This window comes from Arachis ipaensis, chromosome B4 (genome assembly GCF_059453495.1).
Source record: "Arachis ipaensis isolate K30076 ecotype BB chromosome B4, ASM5945349v1, whole genome shotgun sequence".
NCBI lineage: Eukaryota > Viridiplantae > Streptophyta > Magnoliopsida > Fabales > Fabaceae > Arachis > Arachis ipaensis.
The window spans coordinates 13,472,673-13,492,908 of NC_142439.1; the positions used below are offsets into that span (position 1 = coordinate 13,472,673).

A 20,236-nucleotide genomic window follows, 5' to 3' on the forward strand; every position below is an offset into this window, starting at 1 on the left:
TAAATCTGAAACTGAGATAATAGATATAGATTTGAAAATAGAAAAACAAATATAGGTCGGCAAATAGAGATAACAGATATAGGTCGGCAAATAAAGATGACAGATATAGATCGGCAAATAGAGATAACATGTAGATTGACAAATAGAGATAACAGATATAAATCTGCAAATAGAGATTACAGATATAGATCAGCAAATAGATATAACAGATGTAGATCAGAAAATCAGATATAGATTGGCAAATAGAGATAACTGATAAAGATCGACAAATAGAGATAACTGATAAAGATCGGCAAATAGAGATAACTGATATAAATCGAAAAACAGAGATGATAGATATAGATCGGCAAATAGATATAACAGATGTAGACTGGAAAATCAGATATAGATCGGCAAATAGAGATATCAGATATAAATTGGCAAATAGAGATATCAGATATAAATTGGCAACTAGAGATAACTGATAAAGATCGGCAAATAGAGATAACATGTAAATCAGAAAGTAGAGATGACAGATATAGATCAGAAAATCAGATAACATATATAGGTCGGCAAATAGGGATAACATATAAATAAAAAAATAGAGATGACATATAGATCAGAAAAATAGAGATAATAGATATAGATCGGCAAATAGATATATCAGATATAAATTTAAAAATAGAGATGACAGATATAGATCGGAAAAATAGAGATAACAGATATAAGTTGAAAAATAGATATGACAGATATAGATCAGAAAAACAGCTATAGATCAGCAAATAGATATAACATATAGATTGGCAAATAGGGATAATAGATATAAATCAGAATATAGAGATGATTGATATAAATCGGAAAATAGATATGACTGATATAAATCGGATAATAGAGATGACTGTTATAGATCGGCGAATAGAGATTTTTTATATAAATCGGTAGTTAGAGATGATTGATATAAATCGGACAATAGATAGATATAAATTGGTAAATAGAGATAATAGATATAAATCGGAATATAGAGATGATTGATATAAATCAGAAAATAGAGATGACTGGTATAAATTGGATAATAGAGATGACTGTTATAGATAGGCGAATAGATATTTTTTATATAAATCGGCAGTTAGAGATGATTGATATAAATCGGACAATAGATATAACATATATAAATTGGCAAATAGGGATAACAGATATAAATCAAAATATAGAGATGATTGATATAAATCAGAAAATAGAGATGACTGGTATAAATCGAATAATAGAGATAACTGTTATAGATCGGCAAATAATTATACCAGAGATGATTTGAAAAATAGAGATGACAGATATTTGATCGGAAAAACAGATATAGATCGGCAAACAGATATACTAGAGTTGAATTGAAAAATAGAGATGACAGATATTGATCAGAAAAGCAGATATAGATCGGCAAATAAATATACCAGATGAATAGAGATGATAGATATTGATCAGAAAAGCAGATATAGATCGGCAAATAAATATACCAGATGAATTGAAAAATACATAAATGACAGATAATGATTGGAAAAATAGATATAGATCGGCAAATAGATATACCAGAGCTGAATTGAAAGATAGAGATGACAGATATTGATCGGAAAAATAGATATAGATCGGCAAATAATTATACCAGAGATGATTTGAAAAATACAGAGATGAGAGATAATGATTGGAAAAACAGATATAGATCGGCAAATAGATATATCAGAGTTGAATTGAAAAATAGAGATGACAGATATTGATCAGAAAAATAGATATAGATCGGCAAATAATTATACTAGAGATGATTTGAAAAATAGAGATGACAGATTTTTTTATCGGAAAAACAGATATAGATTGGCAAATAAATATAACAGATATAAATTGAAAAATCGAGATGACAGATATAGATGAGAAAAACAGATATAGATTGACAAATAGATATAACATATAAATTAGAAAATCGAGATGACAGATATAGATCGGCAAATAGATATACTAGAGTTAAATTGAAAAATAGAGATGACATATATTGATCGGAAAAACAGATATAGATCGGCAAATAATTATACCAGAGATGATTTGAAAAATAGAGATGATAGATATTTGATCGGAAAAACAGATATAGATCGGCAAATAGATATACTAGAGTTGAATTGAAAAATAGAGATGACAGATATTGATCAGAAAAACAGATATAGATCGGCAAATAATTATACTAGAGATGATTTGAAAAATAGAGATGACAGATATTTGATCGAAAAAACAGATATAGATCGGCAAATAGATATACCAGAGTTGAATTGAAAAATAGAGATGACAGATGTTGATCGGAAAAGCATGTATAGATCGGCAAATAAATATACCTGATGAATTGAAAAATAGAGATGACAGATATTAATCAAAAAAGCATATATAGATCGGCAAATAAATATACCAGAGATGATTTGAAAAATACAGAGATGACAGATAATGATCGGAAAAACAGATATAGATCGGCAAATAGATATACCATAGATGAATTGAAAAATAAAGATGACAGATATTGATTGGAAAAGCAAATATAGATCGACAAATAAATATACCAGATGAATTGATCAGAAAAGCAGATAAATATTGATCAGATAAAGCAGAAAAGCAGATATTGATCAGAAAAGTAGATATAGATCGGCAAATAAATATACCAGAGATGATTTGAAAAATACAGAGATGACAGATATTGATCAGAAAAGCAGATATAGATCGGCAAATAAATATACCAGAGATGATTTGAAAAATACAGAGATGACAGATAATGATTGGAAAAACAGATATAGATCGGCAAATAGATATACCAGATGATTTGAAAAATACAGAGATGACAGATATTGATCGGAAAAGCAGATATAGATCGGCAAATAAATATACCAGATGAATTGAAAAATAGAGATGACAGATATTGATCGGAAAAATAGATATAGATCGGCAAATAATTATACTAGAGATGATTTGAAAAATAGAGAGATGACAGATAATGATCGGAAAAACAGATATAGATCGCAAATAAATATAAACAGATATAGATCGGCCTTTTTCGGGCCTTAATGATTTACTATATGACCTTTGTTTACAAAGGTGCATGTAAGTTTGAAACCATTGGAAGGAAATGGGGCCTATAGAAAGAATGGTGTTTATTTCGAGGCCCCACGGTGGGCGCCAATTGTTCTTGTATGGATACCTGGAGGGAGAGCTTGGTCTCTGGGAATTGACGCCGAGTTGTTATCTTCGGTGCCGACCTTTGAGCTTTGTGGTAATCCGTGCTTTACTCCAAGAGGATGTCCAATCGCGTAAAGCTTTGAGCAAAAAACAGGGGGAGTGTACATGCAAAGGCACTCCGAAGCTTAAGTCGGTATTGAGAATTCAATGGATCCTTTGAAGATAAAATATCATACCTTTATAGGTGAGATAAAATAGGTCGGTTACGTTTCTATTGATCATTTGAATTGAAGAGCAATTAATAGGTTTTAATAAGTGATAATGTCTGGTCGAATGTTTTTATTCCAGGATGTAGTCCGTTGAGTCTGATTGTAACGTATAACGCCGAGTTATAATGTAAAGTGCCGAGTTATAGTGCATAATACCGAGTTATTGTATATAATGCCAGATTATGACATCGGATTTGTAACGGCCGTATCAAATTATATATCTAAAGTTTAAAAAAACTAATTAATAAAAAGAGAGTTTATATACTCAAATTAAAAAGAAAAAAAAATCAGACGAGCCAATCTAATCTTGCTCGACTCAAATCCATTTAACTTATGACTAGAGAGTTATACGAGTTAAACTAAACGGAAGCTGTTCTGGTATGGCAATGTACGTAACGGAATGTGATATTCCTCTCATTTTGACCATAGAGATATAACATAAATTAATGTGAACAGTCAAAATCTTGATAAACTACTTTGAGTGTACGTGAAAGCCAGGAGTTCACGGTAGATTTGTAACAGGTTTTATAGTTGACAAGTATATATACGCACACAATGTCCCTTCTATCCATGACCCGTGTGACTGATGTGAGATAAAAGTGTGAATGGCTGAATGCATAATTTTTAAGCGAAACCGTTTTGTTGAGTAAACTAAACATATCATCATCAATTCATCATCATTATTAAAAAATTGTTTTCCATTTCATATACATCAATTTTCCTCTATCCTTCCTAACATCCTTCTTTGTTTCTTAAATTAATCAACAACTCATAAGTTTCACAATTAAAATCATATTACATTAAATTTAGTTGGTATTAGGAAAAAAATTAAACTAGAAGAAATCAATGATTAAACGAAAACCATTTGAATTTCAATTAATTGGATATAAATCAAAGCATCCAATTACAAATTTTAATATTTATATTTATCAATTTAAATAGTATTTAATTGTAAACTATAATTAAGTGTATGATAATAAATTATTTGTTTAATTTATAAATTTTAGATATCAATATTTAAAAAAATGAATAATTATTTTTAATAACAGTAAAAATTTTATCACTAAAAGTAATATGATAACATATCATAAATATGACTAAATAAGAATATTATATTCCAATCTCAATAAAGGTTAACGAATATATCACCAAGATGATGAATAAGTTATTAATTTGCATAAATGCTAAATCATGGTATTAAAAAAAGTGATTTAATTTTTTCTATAATAAAAAATTTTCTATCACTATTTTTAAAAATAAATATTTTTATAATTAAAAATTAATTATAAAATAATTTATTTATAAGCTATTTTTAATATAAATCTTTATGTTTAAGGTCAATTTTAAATTTGTATCTTTTTTATGTTTTTAAAAAATAACATACATATTTAAGTTTTTTACTATTTTAAATATTAAAAGATCAATCACTGATGTACATTATTAGTAAAATATATAACTTGTTACATTTTCATATCGGTCTTGTAAATTTTTTGAAGGCATAAGACAATAAAATAGGTTGTCTTTAATATCATTAGAATCTAAATATAATTATTCAAATAAGCAATACTAATTATGTTAATAAAGAAATTTTGTAAAAAAATGTGATTTACATTTTAAATCTTTTGAGTAAATTCATTTCAAAATGTAGGAATTAGACTCAATTATGCTACATTTTTAAATGAAATATAGAATTTCACAACAAAATTAACATTCATTAAGAAAATAAATTTTAGGGGTGGCAAGATCACTATTTGGCGGGCTAGTCCCCCTTCCCGTCTATTGAAGCGATCCTAAATTTCTATCCCGTCCTACCTAATGGCAGTTTGACGGGCTCTTTTTCTCTTTTTAAAAAATTATTAAACTATTAAAATAAAAAATATATAATTTCATGAGTATTTCAATAAATTTATAATTTATAAAGACATAAAAAAATTATAATTTTTAAATTCACAAACATTAAAGTATTTATAATTCTAAATATCTAATATATAATGATCAACCAAGTTTTTTAAAACAAAATAATAAAACCAATATTGTTTAAAGCAAAACAAACATTATTTAAAATATATAATTAAATATTGTCCAACTCTATCTAATCAATCAAACATAATCTAAAATATATAATTAAACATAGGTTAGTGAAGGTTGTAGAAGGCTTAGAGAAGTGGGGGTTGAATCTATGACCTTCTTTTAAGTTATTGTAATAACCCTTTTAAAACAAACTTGCTGTCTGAAACTGTTTGAACTAAGCAACGAAAAATTTATGAGACAATTTCATTTTATCTCATGAATATCAAAAAACAGGACAGAGCAGAGAAGAGAAAAGCTAACACTATCATGTATCCTGGTTCGGTTGCCTTGTGCTATGCAACCTACGTCTAGTCTCCTCCACAACAATGGAGGAATATCCACTATAGTTAAAAGTATTACATACACCAATTCCACAGGATTAACACAATCCTTTCACACTCAAGTTCTAATCTAACTTGATATTGGCTATGCTAATACCTAACTCTTCGCTCTTAATGCTAACCCAACTAAGAAAGGGGTACCTCATAGGTACAAGATATAAGACACTTAATCAACCTAAAGAAATCTGAAAATAACTCTAGGCTTTTCTCTCAAGTGTATCACTCAGCCTCTTTCCACTCATTGGCTTTTACTTGAGCTCTCTCAATATGCCTTTTCACTCAAGAAATTACAGAAAGATAAACATTGAAAAGTAAATTACAATCTGTAAAACATGAAGGAGATTGACTCTTCAACAGCCTCTTTGCTATGTGATAAACCAGATTAGCAAACCTCTGATTCAGTTCTTCATTCTGGCGGAATGCTCCTTTTACTAGGAAACATTGTCCAGTTAGATGAACTTCCTCAAAACGCTCTTCTCAAAACCAGAACCTCATAACACTGGTTATCTCTCCTTTTCTTCTGAATGGTAAACTAACTTCTTTTATCTCCTTGCATGTTGCTGGGTTGCTCTCCCTAGGTCAACCCTTGAGCAGTGTGCTTCACCAACCCACCATCTCACTTTTTTCTGATTAATCCTTGGAATGGAAACTTTTGCTCTGACCTTTTCTTGTTGACCAAAAATCATAGGAAAGCAGAAAACAGATATCCTCAATGGTAAACCCAGATCTTGGCCATTGAGAAACTACTTAGTCCCCAAAACTCATTTGTGATTGTAGATACACAGCAGAGTTGAACAGAAATCAACTTTTCCATGAATCCCATTTTCGGACTAGCAGAGAGTTGGGAAGAAGAGAAGAAAATGAGATGCATGTAGAAGGAAATAAAATCACCTTTAACTTCTGACCTCTTCTTGATACAGATATTAATATATATATATATATATATATATATATATATATATATATATATATATATATATATATATATATCTGCCAAGATCTCTGTTTTTTTTTAAAGTATTCAAAACTATTTTAGAATGTTGTGTATTAAGTTAATTTTCGAGGACGAAAATTTTTATAAGTGGGGTAGGATGTAAGACCTCTAAATTTTTAAAAGTTATTAATTAATTATTTACGATGCATTATATTTATTTAAGACTGTATTTCGGAGATTTTTATATAAAAGTTGATTAAACTCTTATTTTTTATTAAGAGTTCTTATAATTGAAAAATAGTGAATATTTTATATGCCTTAATTTTAAATATTTATATTTTTAACCTTATTTTATAAATGAAGGAGAATTAATTTATGTCTCCAATTTTTATTTAATTAGCATTTAATTGAAACTAATTTATAAATTTGTAATTGAAAGGTATTTTAAAGATGGATATTTTATATTTAATTTAATATAATGTCTCTTAATTTTATTAAAATTTAACAAAATCCCAATTTGTCCAAAAATCCCTAATTTCACATTTGCCCCAAATTAAACCCTAATTATAAAAATAAAACACAAAACCCTAATTCCTTCTAACCTAACCCTCTACCGCCACTCCTCACTTTCACCACCTTCACTCCTAGCACACAAAGCCCCTGCCACACTCACCCACAGAAAATCAAAAAAAAAGAGAAAAGAGAGGGGAAGCTGCGACTAAGGAAAGGGAGAAGGAGCCCTCGCCGCGAGCCTGCCGTCTGTGGACCGTCGCCGAGCTGCATGTCTTCGTCGCCATCAGATCCACGTGCCGCCATTGACGCTGTTCAGAGAGGGAGAAAGCACCACGGCAAGGAGAAGCTGCTGTCGCCGAAGCCCTGTGTTACTGCCGTGGAGCTCGTTGCTGTCAGATCAGAGAAGGAAGGAGGAAACTTGCGCCGCTGTTCATCTTCGCTGCCGTCGCCACCATGGGTCTGATGTCGTCGAGCTCGAAGAAGAAAGGGAAAGCGACGCTGAGATTGAGAGAGACAGAGACGGTGCGACGCGAGAAAGGAGGCGAGCCGTCACATCACTGTCGCCGAGTTGCGCGTTGTCACCGCCGCGTGCTCCGTCGCCGCTGTTAGAGGAGGATGGCCGAGCCTCTGTTGCTGGAAAACGGTGCTGCCGTAGTTAAGGGCCACTGCCGGTAAGGTTTTTGAGTTTGGTTTCTATTCTCTTGAATTCCAAAAACATTATTGTCGCTGCTTGGCTATTTCAGTTGCTGTCAGTAGAGACTCGGGCCGCCGCCGTCACTTGAGGTAGCCGCCAGAGTTGCTACCGCTCCGTTACCTCATTTCTTTTTAGACACAGTGAGTTATTCTAGCCTTGAAACCCTTACTGCTATTGTTCTGCTATAGATTTTTTAGAATTTCGGGATGTTGGCGTTCTAGGGCCGAGTTCCAGTAATTGCATGATTGAAATAAAAGCTGTTTCTGTCGTTGTGGAAGTAAACGGAGCGGCGGATGCAGCTGCCGTTGAGTGCGAGTCGAGGGAAAAAAGGTTTTTTTGACGTATTTGATCTATGGGTTTTGATTATTCGAGGTAGGGGTGCTTTTTCTTAAACTTGTTTTACTTTCCAGAGTTGTTATAAATCGATATTAATGCGTGAGATACATTTTTTGTGATTTCGTAAGTCTTATGAATTGAATTGAGTTGTTTTGGAAGAATGAGATTATTAGTTTGATTGATAGATTGATCGATTGAGAAAGTTGGGTATTTTGATTAGTTGATTGATGTTGTTAAAATGGTTTTCCTTGAATTATTGAAAGAGATTTATTATTGGCATTTAGTTTAATTTTGGAAACGATTTGATTTTAGAAAAGATTTAGTATTAAAATTTAATTTGATATCGAACCCGATTTGATATCGTAATTTGATTTTAAAACAAATTTGGAAAGGACTTAGTATTTGAAAACGGTTTGCTTATTGAGAATAATTTACTATTTTGGAAATGGTTCGAATAGGGTTTGAGGAACGGTTTGGTCTGAAACTGTTTGAGAAAACCGAGAGTTCTTAATTATTGATTGATGCTGTTGAATAAGGTTGATTTAGATTGCGATTTATAGGATTGGTTGATTGGATTGTGGATTTTGCAATTTCCTTGGGTTGAGTGTGGTTGTTGTAAAATTGTTATTGGAAGTGATTTGAATGATTAACAGGTTTTTGGTTTAATTTGGTTGGGACCCGAAAAGGGTGGCAATGTCCGAGTTTTAGAGGAGGTGCTGCCGAAATTTTAAGTTTTATTTGAAGTAATTACTTAAAAAGATTTGTTTTTAAACATTATATGTTTTAAGATTGATTTATTTATCAAAGAAAGAATTATGTTTGAACTTGGGATTGTTAATGAATGGGATGGAAAGAAGGATGATGAGGATTTTCTTTGAAATATGATTTTTGAATGAATTTGGAAATGAGATTTGGATTGATGAATGATTATGATGTTGAGAATGTTGAGATATGATCTTTGAATTATTTATATGGCTTATGAATTTGAAATATCTGAGATACGAGGTTCCCTGGATTAAGTGCCGTGGCTTGCCATCACGTGTACCAGGTTGAAAACTCGATACTCTGTTGACCCTACGACGTAAGTGTGACCGGGCACTATATAAATTCCCGGGAATGTTACCCCCATTGAGCAATATTGATTATTTGAGAAAAAGCTATGCATAGACTCTTGGGGATGCACGTCGGGGACAGTCTAAGGACAATTCAGACTTGTTGGGTTGGCTGGATAACCGACAGATGAGCCTCATCAGCCATAGGACAGGCATGCATCATATGCATTTGTATGCTTTGCTTGGGTTTGAACTTGTTTTGGTTTGCCTAATTGCTAAACTGTTTGTAACTGCTACTTGAACTATTTGCTGTAACTGCTGCCTACTTGTGCTTTCCTTGTCTGTCTTGCCTGTGTTTGTTCTGGCGTGCTACATTTGAGAATGAACTTTGGTGCTGAGTTAATGATTGTGTTGTTTGATTGCGTGGTTAGTTTCTGATTGAGATTCTTTTATAAGAAAGAAAATGTTTCGGATTTTTGAAAAATTAGACATTGTTTCTTCGAAAAGGTTTTGAACGACTACCTATTGGTTTTTAAAAGATTCATAAGGCAATGATAATCACCGAACTTGAAAACAGTTTTCTTATTGAATATCTTCTTATGACAACTTTGAAACTTCGTGGTGAGACCGTGTGGTTAGGTTCTCACCCCCTACAGCTTTACCTTTTCAGGAACAGGATAAAGAAGCGTTAAGAAGAGTTATACTGCGTTTGGTTTATATGTTGTTTTGTTAATTAGATTATTTTCTTCCCTCATCTTTATTAGTACAAGTTTGTAAGAGGGATAGGAGTTGTATGTTTTATATATATATATATATATATATATATATATATATATATATATATATATATATATATATATATATATATATATATATATATTATGAGATATTATGTAAGGAGTCTTGTATATGAATCTATGCTTGCTTGTATTTTTCTTAAGATAACGTATTTATTTCCGGTTTTAAAAGAAATTAGTGATACAGTATTGAGTCACAGGCTCCTATTTTAATATTTAGTATGTAAAGTAGTCGTAATACTTCTTGCTATCAGAGTAGCGCAGCCGGAAGCGTGATTTCTGATAGTGGGGGTGTTACAATTAGTCCCTGAACTAATTTCTGTGAACGACATGTTGATTATGTACATTAATTTGTCAAGATTTGGACTCCTCGCTTAGTTTCATGTGACTAAGATTTACTAAAACTCCTATAAATTTGACGGACTCCCAACATCCTCACAAAAACGATAATAACAAGTTTAATTTGAAAATTTTGGAACTTTGGAACAGCAATCAAGCTTCTAAAACTCTAATAGGTCTCGATCACATAGAATCTGAGCGAGAAATCCAAATCGCAGTATGTTAATGTAACAAATCAACACATCGTTAATGAAAATCAGCTCAAGGACTAATACGAATTACGATTACAAATTTTAGAGTCTAATTTGAGTTAAAATTTTGAGAGTCAAATTAAATTCGACCTAAATTTCAAAAGTCAAATTGAGTATTAACTCAGCTATTTCAATTCAAAAAAAAAAAAAAGTAGTTGGGTACCACGTGATGATCTCGCTAGTATCATCATATCTTCGAACCAAAATGTTAGTGTGTTATTATAATTAATGATACTTATTGTATATTTATAAGTGATCTTATCATTCTTATATAAATTTCATTATTAAAATTAAACATGAAGTAGTTTGACTGGGTGTGTGAGTTGTTTGTTGGATGACAATGGAGTCTACCACCATATATGAGTCTGCTGGTCTTATTTAATTGACTATATTAGATGAGTTTAGTAGATGGCGGCAACCATATTTGATTAAGATATATAACATGTTAGTTAAAACGTATTTGATTAAGATATTCCACTATTTATGTCCACATCAGCATGCAATAATACATCCCCTCTAGTAGTCTAGTGTATGTATAGTAAGAGGCATATGTCGTTATCATATTCTTCATTGGCAACTATATAAATATTATTATGTCGGCTTTTTTTAATATATATATATATATATATATAATATACTTTCTTGTTAAGAATTACAGGTAAACGAGAAAAAGGACAAAAAAATATATATATAAATAAACCAAGTGAGATCAAATTTATGTAGATCTCCTAAGTTAAAAAGTTAAAAAGTTAAAAAGTGTTACTACATGTTCCAATTTACATATTTATATAAATTGACACCGTTACTTTTGTTTAGTATTTTAGTTAGTAAATTCAATTAGTGTTGATCAAATTATTGGAATTACATGCAAATTGAATATAATTGATTCGATTTATGCATGTTATTTTTAATTTAATAAATAAATATTAATTTTAAAGAAGTCTCGTAATTAAATATTTTATTAGTTTATTTTTTTTAATGTATAGAATAAAATATTTTTTAATTTTTAAATTACTATTGATTATGTAAAGTATTTTATTTAAAATTTGAGTACATGTATGAATATTTATATTTAAATTTAATTTTTTAATTGTTTTGCATGAAATAAAATAATTTTTTAATTTTTAAATTATTAATTATGTAAAAGAGTATTGTATTTGAAATTTGAGTAAATATATTTTTTAATAAATTTTTTTAATAAATATATTTAAATTATACTACAAAAAATATTTTATTCTATGCAAAATAATTTAAAAAAATTAAAAGATGTTAAGAGTACTATAAAAATTTGTAATGTCCTAGTGGCGTAGGTCAATACATGATAAACCGAACCTATTAGATTCGATTTATGTCTTTTTGCTCATTGCTTATAAATTGAATTTAACCAATTAGATTTACTAAAAGAGAAAAAACAAGCGTAAATTTAAACAGCCTTCTTCGATTTACTATTTATTCACGTGCATGTAAATCGAATAATCTCATTCGATTTACTATGGAAGTCACCATGCAGGTATAAATCGAATCAATTCTATACGATTTGTATGTAATCTTAGTAATTCGACTAACACTAATTCAATTTACTAGTTAAAATGTTAAATCGAACGTAGCTGTATCGATTTATATAGATATATAAATTGAAATATGTACGTAACACTTTTTAATTTGGGGATCTACATAAATTTAATCTTCACTTGGTTTATTATTTATGTTTTTTTTTTTTTTGAGAAAAACATAATTGAAAAAAATATATATTATTTTTATTAAGTTTAAAAGGCCTAAAATGCTATTTTTAGGATCGAAGTTCTGTATTTAAAAATAAGAGTTTATTATAAAAGATTAAAATACTATTTTTGTGTTGATTATAAAAGGAGAAAATATTTTTCTAAATAATTATATAAAGAATAAAATATCCTTTAAGAATTAAGATTGATTAATTTGTATTATAAAATAGAAATCTAAATTTAGTATTAAAAAGACTAACATATACCATGTAAGTTAATTTTGAAAAGATGAAAATTTTCTTTTAGAATGAAGGTTGTTTAATTGTACTAGCTAGACATTAGAAATTTGTGTTTGATTATAAAAAAAATTTAAAATACAAGTTTGGTTAATTTATTAAACTAAAATACCCCATTCAAGATTAATTTAAGAGACTTAAATGCCCTTTTAAAACTAATATTCTTTAACTAATTTCATTTTAGAAAGACTAAAACACCCCATTTAGGATTAACTTTAATGATAAACCACAAAAATCGTATACAAAAGTTTATATTGCTCAACAAAAAACTTTAAAAAATATAAATGACAAATATATGATCAAACATTTCCATTATTAAAATTTAGTGATTTTATTCCAAATAATTTTTTTTTTTTTTGTGAAAAACTGAAAAAGAAGTCTTGTGATCAAAGCTTGCTATGATATTTGCATGCAATTCTAAATACTTATCTAAATATTTAGACAAAAAATTGGATATAAGTATTTTATTTGCTAAATACAAAATCGGTTTTTGTTGCTTGTTAAAAAAAGATATTTTTGTTCGTTGGTTTTCGTCACATATATTTTGTTGTCACGTTTTTTATTTTTTCGAAGTCTTATTTGTTTTGCGTTATTTTTTGGTTATTTTTATCAATAAAATTAAAATTTAAATATGATTTTGATGTTAATTTATCCCAATATAAAGAATAAAAATATACTTTTTTTAGAGTTAAAGTTGTTTAATTGAATTAAAAAATAAAAATTTGAATTTCATTACAAAAGTAGTAGATACCGGCGGTTTCAAGAAATGTTGCTGTTTTTTAAATTAAAAATATTATTTGTACACTAAAATCAATCACTAAAATTAGTTATTAATGTATTTATATATAAATACATATATGATTTAATTTATTTTTAATATGTATTTTTATTCTAATATGTATATTGTACTGATAATTAATTTTAAAAGTTAATTTTAGTGTACATGTAGCATAATCGTTCTAAACGTATTCTGTTTGTAGAGTTATATATAACTAAATAACCTAAAACCACTACAAAAAAAACACCCATTCAGGTTCACTTTAAAAGTGTAGCCCAAAGTAAAAAAAATGATGCCTTAGGCTAAGGCTACGCTTTTCGGGCTACGGAAACGCTTTAGTGGGGATGCCTATTCGGCCATTGCCTATTCTCAAAGGCTACACTTTTCTGCACCAAGGGCTACGCTTTTGGCGTTTGGAAATAGGGTGCGCATTTCAAGTGATGCTGGCCAGGACCCAAGGCTACGCTTTTCAACTTCTATTTTTACCAGAATATGCTACACTTTTCAACGCTACTGCATCACCTATAAAGCGTAGCTACATTGTATACCATATCTACTTTATATAAGTGTAGCCTTAGGTCCTTCATTATTTTTTTTTATTTTCTATATATATATATATATATATAATAATCTTTTTTTTTTTAAAACGTGTACCCATAGATATCAACATACGGCTACGCTTTATAAGTGATTTCTATAATACCTAAGGCTACACTTTTTAAATGATACCACAATTGTGTTTCCTTTTCTCTTATAAAAAGACAACATGGATATTTTTGAATAGGCTACGCTTTTTAAATGTAACTTAAAAAAAGTATAGCTAAATGGATATTTTTCTTGTAATGTACTGAATATATTTGAACAACTATATATGCTACTTTAATGTGTAACATAAGTTGTGAGTAGAACAATACACAATATTATATATGAAATTGAATTTTATTCCGTATTTGCTACAACGCAAGATGACATGTTTTTTCTATAAGGTTAATTTTATTATATTCAAGATTGTACCGCGTATAATAACATATTAAAAATTATACAAGAAAGTAACATTAAGTATTATATCATTACATGAGACACTTCAAACACACGACAACATATATAAAAAACTAGAAACATAATACTCCAAGCCTTGTACTATCATACCTAATATATACTTTTTGGCTCTTTCTTAAATGGAACCTCGTGAAGGTGCTTATAGCTGTATTTAGACTAAAATGCAACCCAAATATTGGTATGTGTCATGTTCCTCAATTGAAAAGAATATGATATATTTTTTACCAACAATTACAAATTTTGAAATTGAATCTTCACATCAAGAATTAACTTTAGACATCTTTGTCCAAGTTTTTACTCATCTAATAATATTCTATATGGGCCAATCAGAACCATATTTTGGAGTAAAAGAAAATTATTAAAAAATAACATAGTTGTATATATGCAAAGACATATAACTATGTGCATCATATGGCCACGCTGCGGAGAACAACAGTTTCAATAGTAAGACCAGGACCAAATCCAAAAAGCACACCCCAATCAAGTCCTTCTCCAGTGGTTTTAAGTCCATTTTCAAGAGACTTCTTCCTCATCAAATCCATAATGAAGAATACACATGCACTTGACATGTTACCGTAATTACTAAGCACATCTCTGGTTGCTTTCATCTTCTCTGGTTTCAAATTTACCTTCTGTTCAACCTGGTCCAGAATTGCACGTCCACCAGGGTGTGCAATCCAAAATATTGAATTATAATCAGATATACCCAACGGATCAAAAGCTTTACTGAGTGCTTCGTTGATATTTTGCGAAATAATATCAGGGACACTCTTGTTAAGATAGAATGTAAGCCCAACTTCACGAAGGAGACCACCAATGGCTCCATGGCTGCCAGGGACAAGTTTTTGATCAGTCGAAACAAGCTCAAAGATAGGCTTCTCAACCTCTGGCACAGGATCAGAACCAATGATAATCGCAGCAGCTCCATCCGCAAACAATGCTTGCCCTACAAGACTATCCATGTCTGTCTCACTAGGACCACGGAAAGTGACTGCAGTATTCTCAGAACAAACGATAAGCACACGAGCATCCTTGTTGTTTTCAGCCAAGTCCTTAGCCAAACGAAGAACAGTGCCGCCAGCGAAGCAACCTTGGTGGTACATCATGTACCTCTTGACGCTTGGGTCGAGCCCTAAGAGTACGATGAGTTCGTAATCAACGCCAGGCAACGCAACACCGCTGGTGGTGCAGAAGATCAAATGTGTGATCTTAGACATTGGCTGACCCCATTCTTTGATTGCCTTAGTTGCAGCCTCTTTTCCAACCCTTGGTACCTCCCTGATCATCATGTCTTCCCTTGCATCCAAGGACGGTGCTTTGTATGCGCACATGTTAGGATTCTCCTTCAGTATTTCTTCCGTTAAATACATATGTCTGTTCTTGATCTGTGTTCTCTCACCTGAAATAATAATATGTAATTCACATCCATGAGTATTCTTTTTCAAACTTAAAACATCATCCACTTATATATTAAAAAAAATTGGGTTTTGACATTTTAAATTCCGTTCAATTTGCATATCAAACCTTTCAAGTTATTCATGTAGTGATTTAATTTAAACTTTCAGGTTTGATTTTAATAGTTTATCTAAATTTAGTTATAGATATAATGTATTAAATCTAATTATATATGAGTAAATAAATAAGTATGTGAAAGATCAAGAAAGTATATATGACCAAAATAAATTTGTTTATGTTTAGAAACATAGGAAAATAGTAACTTGTTAAGTAGTTATTGTTATTACTATGAGTTGGATATATATCATATTAAGGTACACGGTATAATATGTTAATTGTTGTGTATCAATAATCAATATCAAAGTAAAATAATGAATTTTAGGTTGATAAATATTAAATTAAATAATATTAAAATATTTGATAACAATACTTACAAATACGTTGAAATTTTTTCTTTAAGTCGGTCATGTGTTCGCTATTGGTTACTCTGAAATAATAATCTGCATATGTACTCTGATCAATACAATTTGCTGGATTTGCTGTGCCAATCGCCAACACGGTTGCTGGGCCTTCTGCCCTTTGTTGAACCTTGCGGATGTCATTCACACCCACCATGTTTTCTTAGCTAAGTTTTTTGGGATAGCAATAAGCTCAGATATGTTCTTTGGAATAACAAATGTATTTTGATTTGATGAAGACTTAGACAGGGGTGGGGGGATATTTATATGCTTGAGAGTAGGGGCATATGTGGAATTAAATAGAAAGCGTGCTCAAACGGTCAGCAGTGCTCGAAAACGATGTTCTCTGACTTCTTAGTTGTTCTTCTTTGACTTTGGTTTATTTTTATTTTGTGTTTGGTAGAATATAGTAGTATTTTTATTTCTCGTATTTGTTTTTTTATGGCAATCAACTTTGATTCCGTTTGTTAGGAATATCGTAGTTTTGGGCATATGCTAGGTGCATGCAGTAGGTAGCTGGGCACTCGTGCTTGTCATTACCATTATATGCATGTCATGTTGAAATTTAATCTCTCGAATTAAAAATGTTTGCGTGTTACTTATTAACTAGTGGTACTTAATTAATTATTGTATATTTATAGTTAAGTGATCTTATTATTTCAGAAATACTAATTATTTTTTGAATTTTAGTTTTTAGTCCCTTCTTTGAATTTAATAATATATTATTTTAATTTTTTATACCCACTTTTACAGTAATAATTATTTAAAAAATTAAAAAATTATTTGATTTTATTTTTTCTTTCTTTTAAAAACTGAATAAAGAACAATTTTTAAAGAAAATCTAATTGTACTGTTATTATTTTAATAAGAATTTCAACATTCAAAACGATGTATACTTTGACTGGGTGTCTGAAGAGTATGGTGGATGACACTGGAGTTTACCACCATATATATGTCTGGTATTAATTAATTAGTCTTGCTTGAACAAGTTAAACAATATAATATAATTAATTATATTATTTTATATACTACTACATACTATATATAATTTTTATTACTGGTCACTCTCTCATCATTTTATCAATGGAAAATATATTTTCATAAAATAACTATTGCGATTCACTACTTATAAACCTGTAACAGTAAAACTGTAGAATATATATATTTGAATAATGAAAATTATATATAAAATGATAACATACATCACTTACGAATATACAATAAGTACTAGTTAGTTAATTAATAAATAAACACAAACATTTTGCTTCGAAAAGATTTCAGCATGACATGGATAAATGGTACTAACGAAGCACGTGATGCCCAACTGCCTACTGCATCTGTTCAAGTAGCCGTCACATATAAAACAATAAAACAACGAAGAAGTCAGAATACATCTGCTGACGGTTTGAATCCAGGAACATTATTACGAGTTTACTACACTTTGAGTTGTTGAGCACGTTTTATATATATTATGTTCCAATAACTCCTCCATTATAATTCCACTTATGCCCCTAATCTGATGCATATAAATATCCCCCCTCTCCGTGCCTAATTCTTCACCAAAATACCAAACACATAGCTAATAAGCTTTGCTATCCCAAAGAACATAGCCAAGCTTTGCTATCCAAAAAACACTTCTAAGAAAAGATGGTGTCTGTGAGTGAGATCCGCAACGTTCAAAGGGCAGAAGGCCCTGCAACTGTATTGGCAATTGGCACGGCAAATCCATCAAATTGTGTTGATCAGAGTACATATGCTGATTACTATTTCAGAGTAACTAATAGCGAGCACATGACTGATCTCAAGAAAAAATTTCAGCGTATTTGTATGTATTTTTATTAAGTGTTTTTAGTTTTATTTTGTTTAATATTTATTAAAAAAATTATCATTTTACTTTTATATTAATTAAAATGCAAAATTAACATATTATACAACATATCATATTCACCGTTTGATATTAATAGTAATAACTACTTAATAATAACATTATTTTTATAATTACAAATTTGGATAAACTATATATTCAAATGGTACTTAAAGATTTAAGTCACTACGAAAATAACTCAAGAATAACATTATTGCTATATATTTCATTTTCTAGACTTAATCAAAGGTAATGATAGATGCAATTTACAATTTATTATTTCAGGTGAAAGAACACAGATAAAAAACAGACATATGTACTTAACGGAAGAAATACTGAAAGAGAATCCTAACATGTGTGCATACAAGGCACCGTCGTTGGATGCAAGGGAAGATATGATGATCAGGGAGGTACCAAGAGTTGGAAAAGAGGCTGCAACCAAGGCCATCAAAGAATGGGGACAGCCAATGTCTAAAATCACACATTTGATCTTCTGCACCACCAGCGGTGTTGCGTTGCCTGGCGTTGATTATGAACTCATCGTACTCTTAGGACTCGACCCATGCGTCAAGAGGTACATGATGTACCACCAAGGCTGCTTCGCTGGCGGCACTGTTCTTCGTTTGGCTAAGGACTTGGCTGAAAACAACAAGGATGCTCGTGTTCTTATCGTTTGTTCTGAGAATACCGCAGTCACTTTCCGTGGTCCTAGTGAGACAGACATGGATAGTCTTGTAGGACAAGCATTGTTTGCGGATGGAGCTGCTGCGATTATCATTGGTTCTGATCCTGTGCCAGAGGTTGAGAAGCCTATCTTTGAGATTGTTTCGACCGATCAAAAACTCGTCCCTGGCAGCCATGGAGCTATCGGTGGTCTCCTTCGTGAAGTTGGGCTTACATTCTATCTTAACAAGAGTGTTCCTGATATTATTTCGCAAAATATCAACGACGCACTCAGTAAAGCTTTTGACCCATTGGGTATATCTGATTATAACTCAATATTTTGGATTGCACACCCTGGTGGACGTGCAATTTTGGACCAGGTTGAACAGAAGGTGAACTTGAAACCAGAAAAAATGAAAGCTACTAGAGATGTGCTTAGTAATTATGGTAATATGTCAAGTGCATGTGTGTTCTTCATCATGGATTTGATGAGGAAGAAGTCTCTTGAAGAAGGACTTAAAACCACCGGTGAAGGACTTGATTGGGGTGTGCTTTTTGGCTTTGGTCCTGGTCTCACCATTGAAACTGTTGTTCTTCGCAGTGTGACCATCTGATATACTTAATTATATATCTATCTCTGCAGATATATGATTGTGTTATTTTTTAATAGTTATTTTTTTTTTGCTCCAAAATAAGGTCTAGATTGGCCCATATATTATTAATTGAGAGAAAACTTAGGAAAAATTGTCTATAGTTATTTGTTTATGTGAAGATTCAACATCAAAATTTGTAACGGTTAGTAAAGTATAAATCAAATTCTTTTCTTTTGAGCAACATGTCACATACCAATTTACATTTGGCTTGCATTTTCATCTAAAAACAATTATAAGCACCTTCGTATGAGGTTTCATTTATAATAAAGTAAAAAAGTATTAGCTATGATAGTATAAAGCTTGATAGTATTATGTTTGCAACTTTTATATTATTGTGTGCCGTAATATCCCATATAATTACCCCCCAACCCCCTACCTCTACTCCATCTTCTCTTACCCTTACATACACCGAACTCATTTTGCATTTTGTCATCCCTAGTTATTGCAAAGCCGCAAAGCCGCAGATTCGCAGATCGGATGATGTTGTCTTCAATTTGAAAGACATTATTGTTATTG

At 30.6% G+C, this 20,236-nt stretch overlaps 2 protein-coding genes across 2 annotated transcripts; one reads left to right on the forward strand and one right to left on the reverse strand.

Moving 5' to 3' along the window:
* Positions 1-14,825: 14,825 nt before the first annotated feature.
* Positions 14,826-16,775, reverse strand: LOC107638892 (stilbene synthase 3). The gene is made up of 2 exons (XM_016342291.3): positions 16,517-16,775; positions 14,826-16,026 (listed from the first exon to the last, which is right to left on the reverse strand). Exons 1-2 carry the CDS (start codon positions 16,695-16,697, stop codon positions 15,035-15,037), a joined length of 1,173 nt encoding a protein of 390 aa, XP_016197777.1. The 5' UTR covers positions 16,698-16,775; the 3' UTR covers positions 14,826-15,034.
* A 1,303-nt stretch (positions 16,776-18,078) lies between these two features.
* Positions 18,079-19,901, forward strand: LOC107638897 (stilbene synthase 3-like). The gene is made up of 2 exons (XM_016342297.3): positions 18,079-18,365; positions 18,690-19,901. The coding sequence occupies exons 1-2, from the start codon at positions 18,188-18,190 to the stop codon at positions 19,679-19,681; spliced, it is 1,170 nt and encodes a 389-aa protein (XP_016197783.2). The 5' UTR covers positions 18,079-18,187; the 3' UTR covers positions 19,682-19,901.
* The last annotated feature ends 335 nt before the right edge of the window (positions 19,902-20,236 follow it).

Bases quoted from the DNA above. Each gene is read 5' to 3' on its own strand.
- LOC107638892 (XM_016342291.3), bottom strand. From the start codon at position 16,697: ATGGTGGGTGTGAATGACATCCGCAAGGTTCAACAAAGGGCAGAAGGC. The intron at 16,027-16,516 runs GTAAGTATTGTT...TTATTATTTCAG, and splicing joins GAAAAAATTTCAACGTATTT to GTGAGAGAACACAGATCAAG.
- LOC107638897 (XM_016342297.3), top strand. From the start codon at position 18,188: ATGGTGTCTGTGAGTGAGATCCGCAACGTTCAAAGGGCAGAAGGCCCT. The intron at 18,366-18,689 runs GTATGTATTTTT...TTATTATTTCAG, and splicing joins GAAAAAATTTCAGCGTATTT to GTGAAAGAACACAGATAAAA.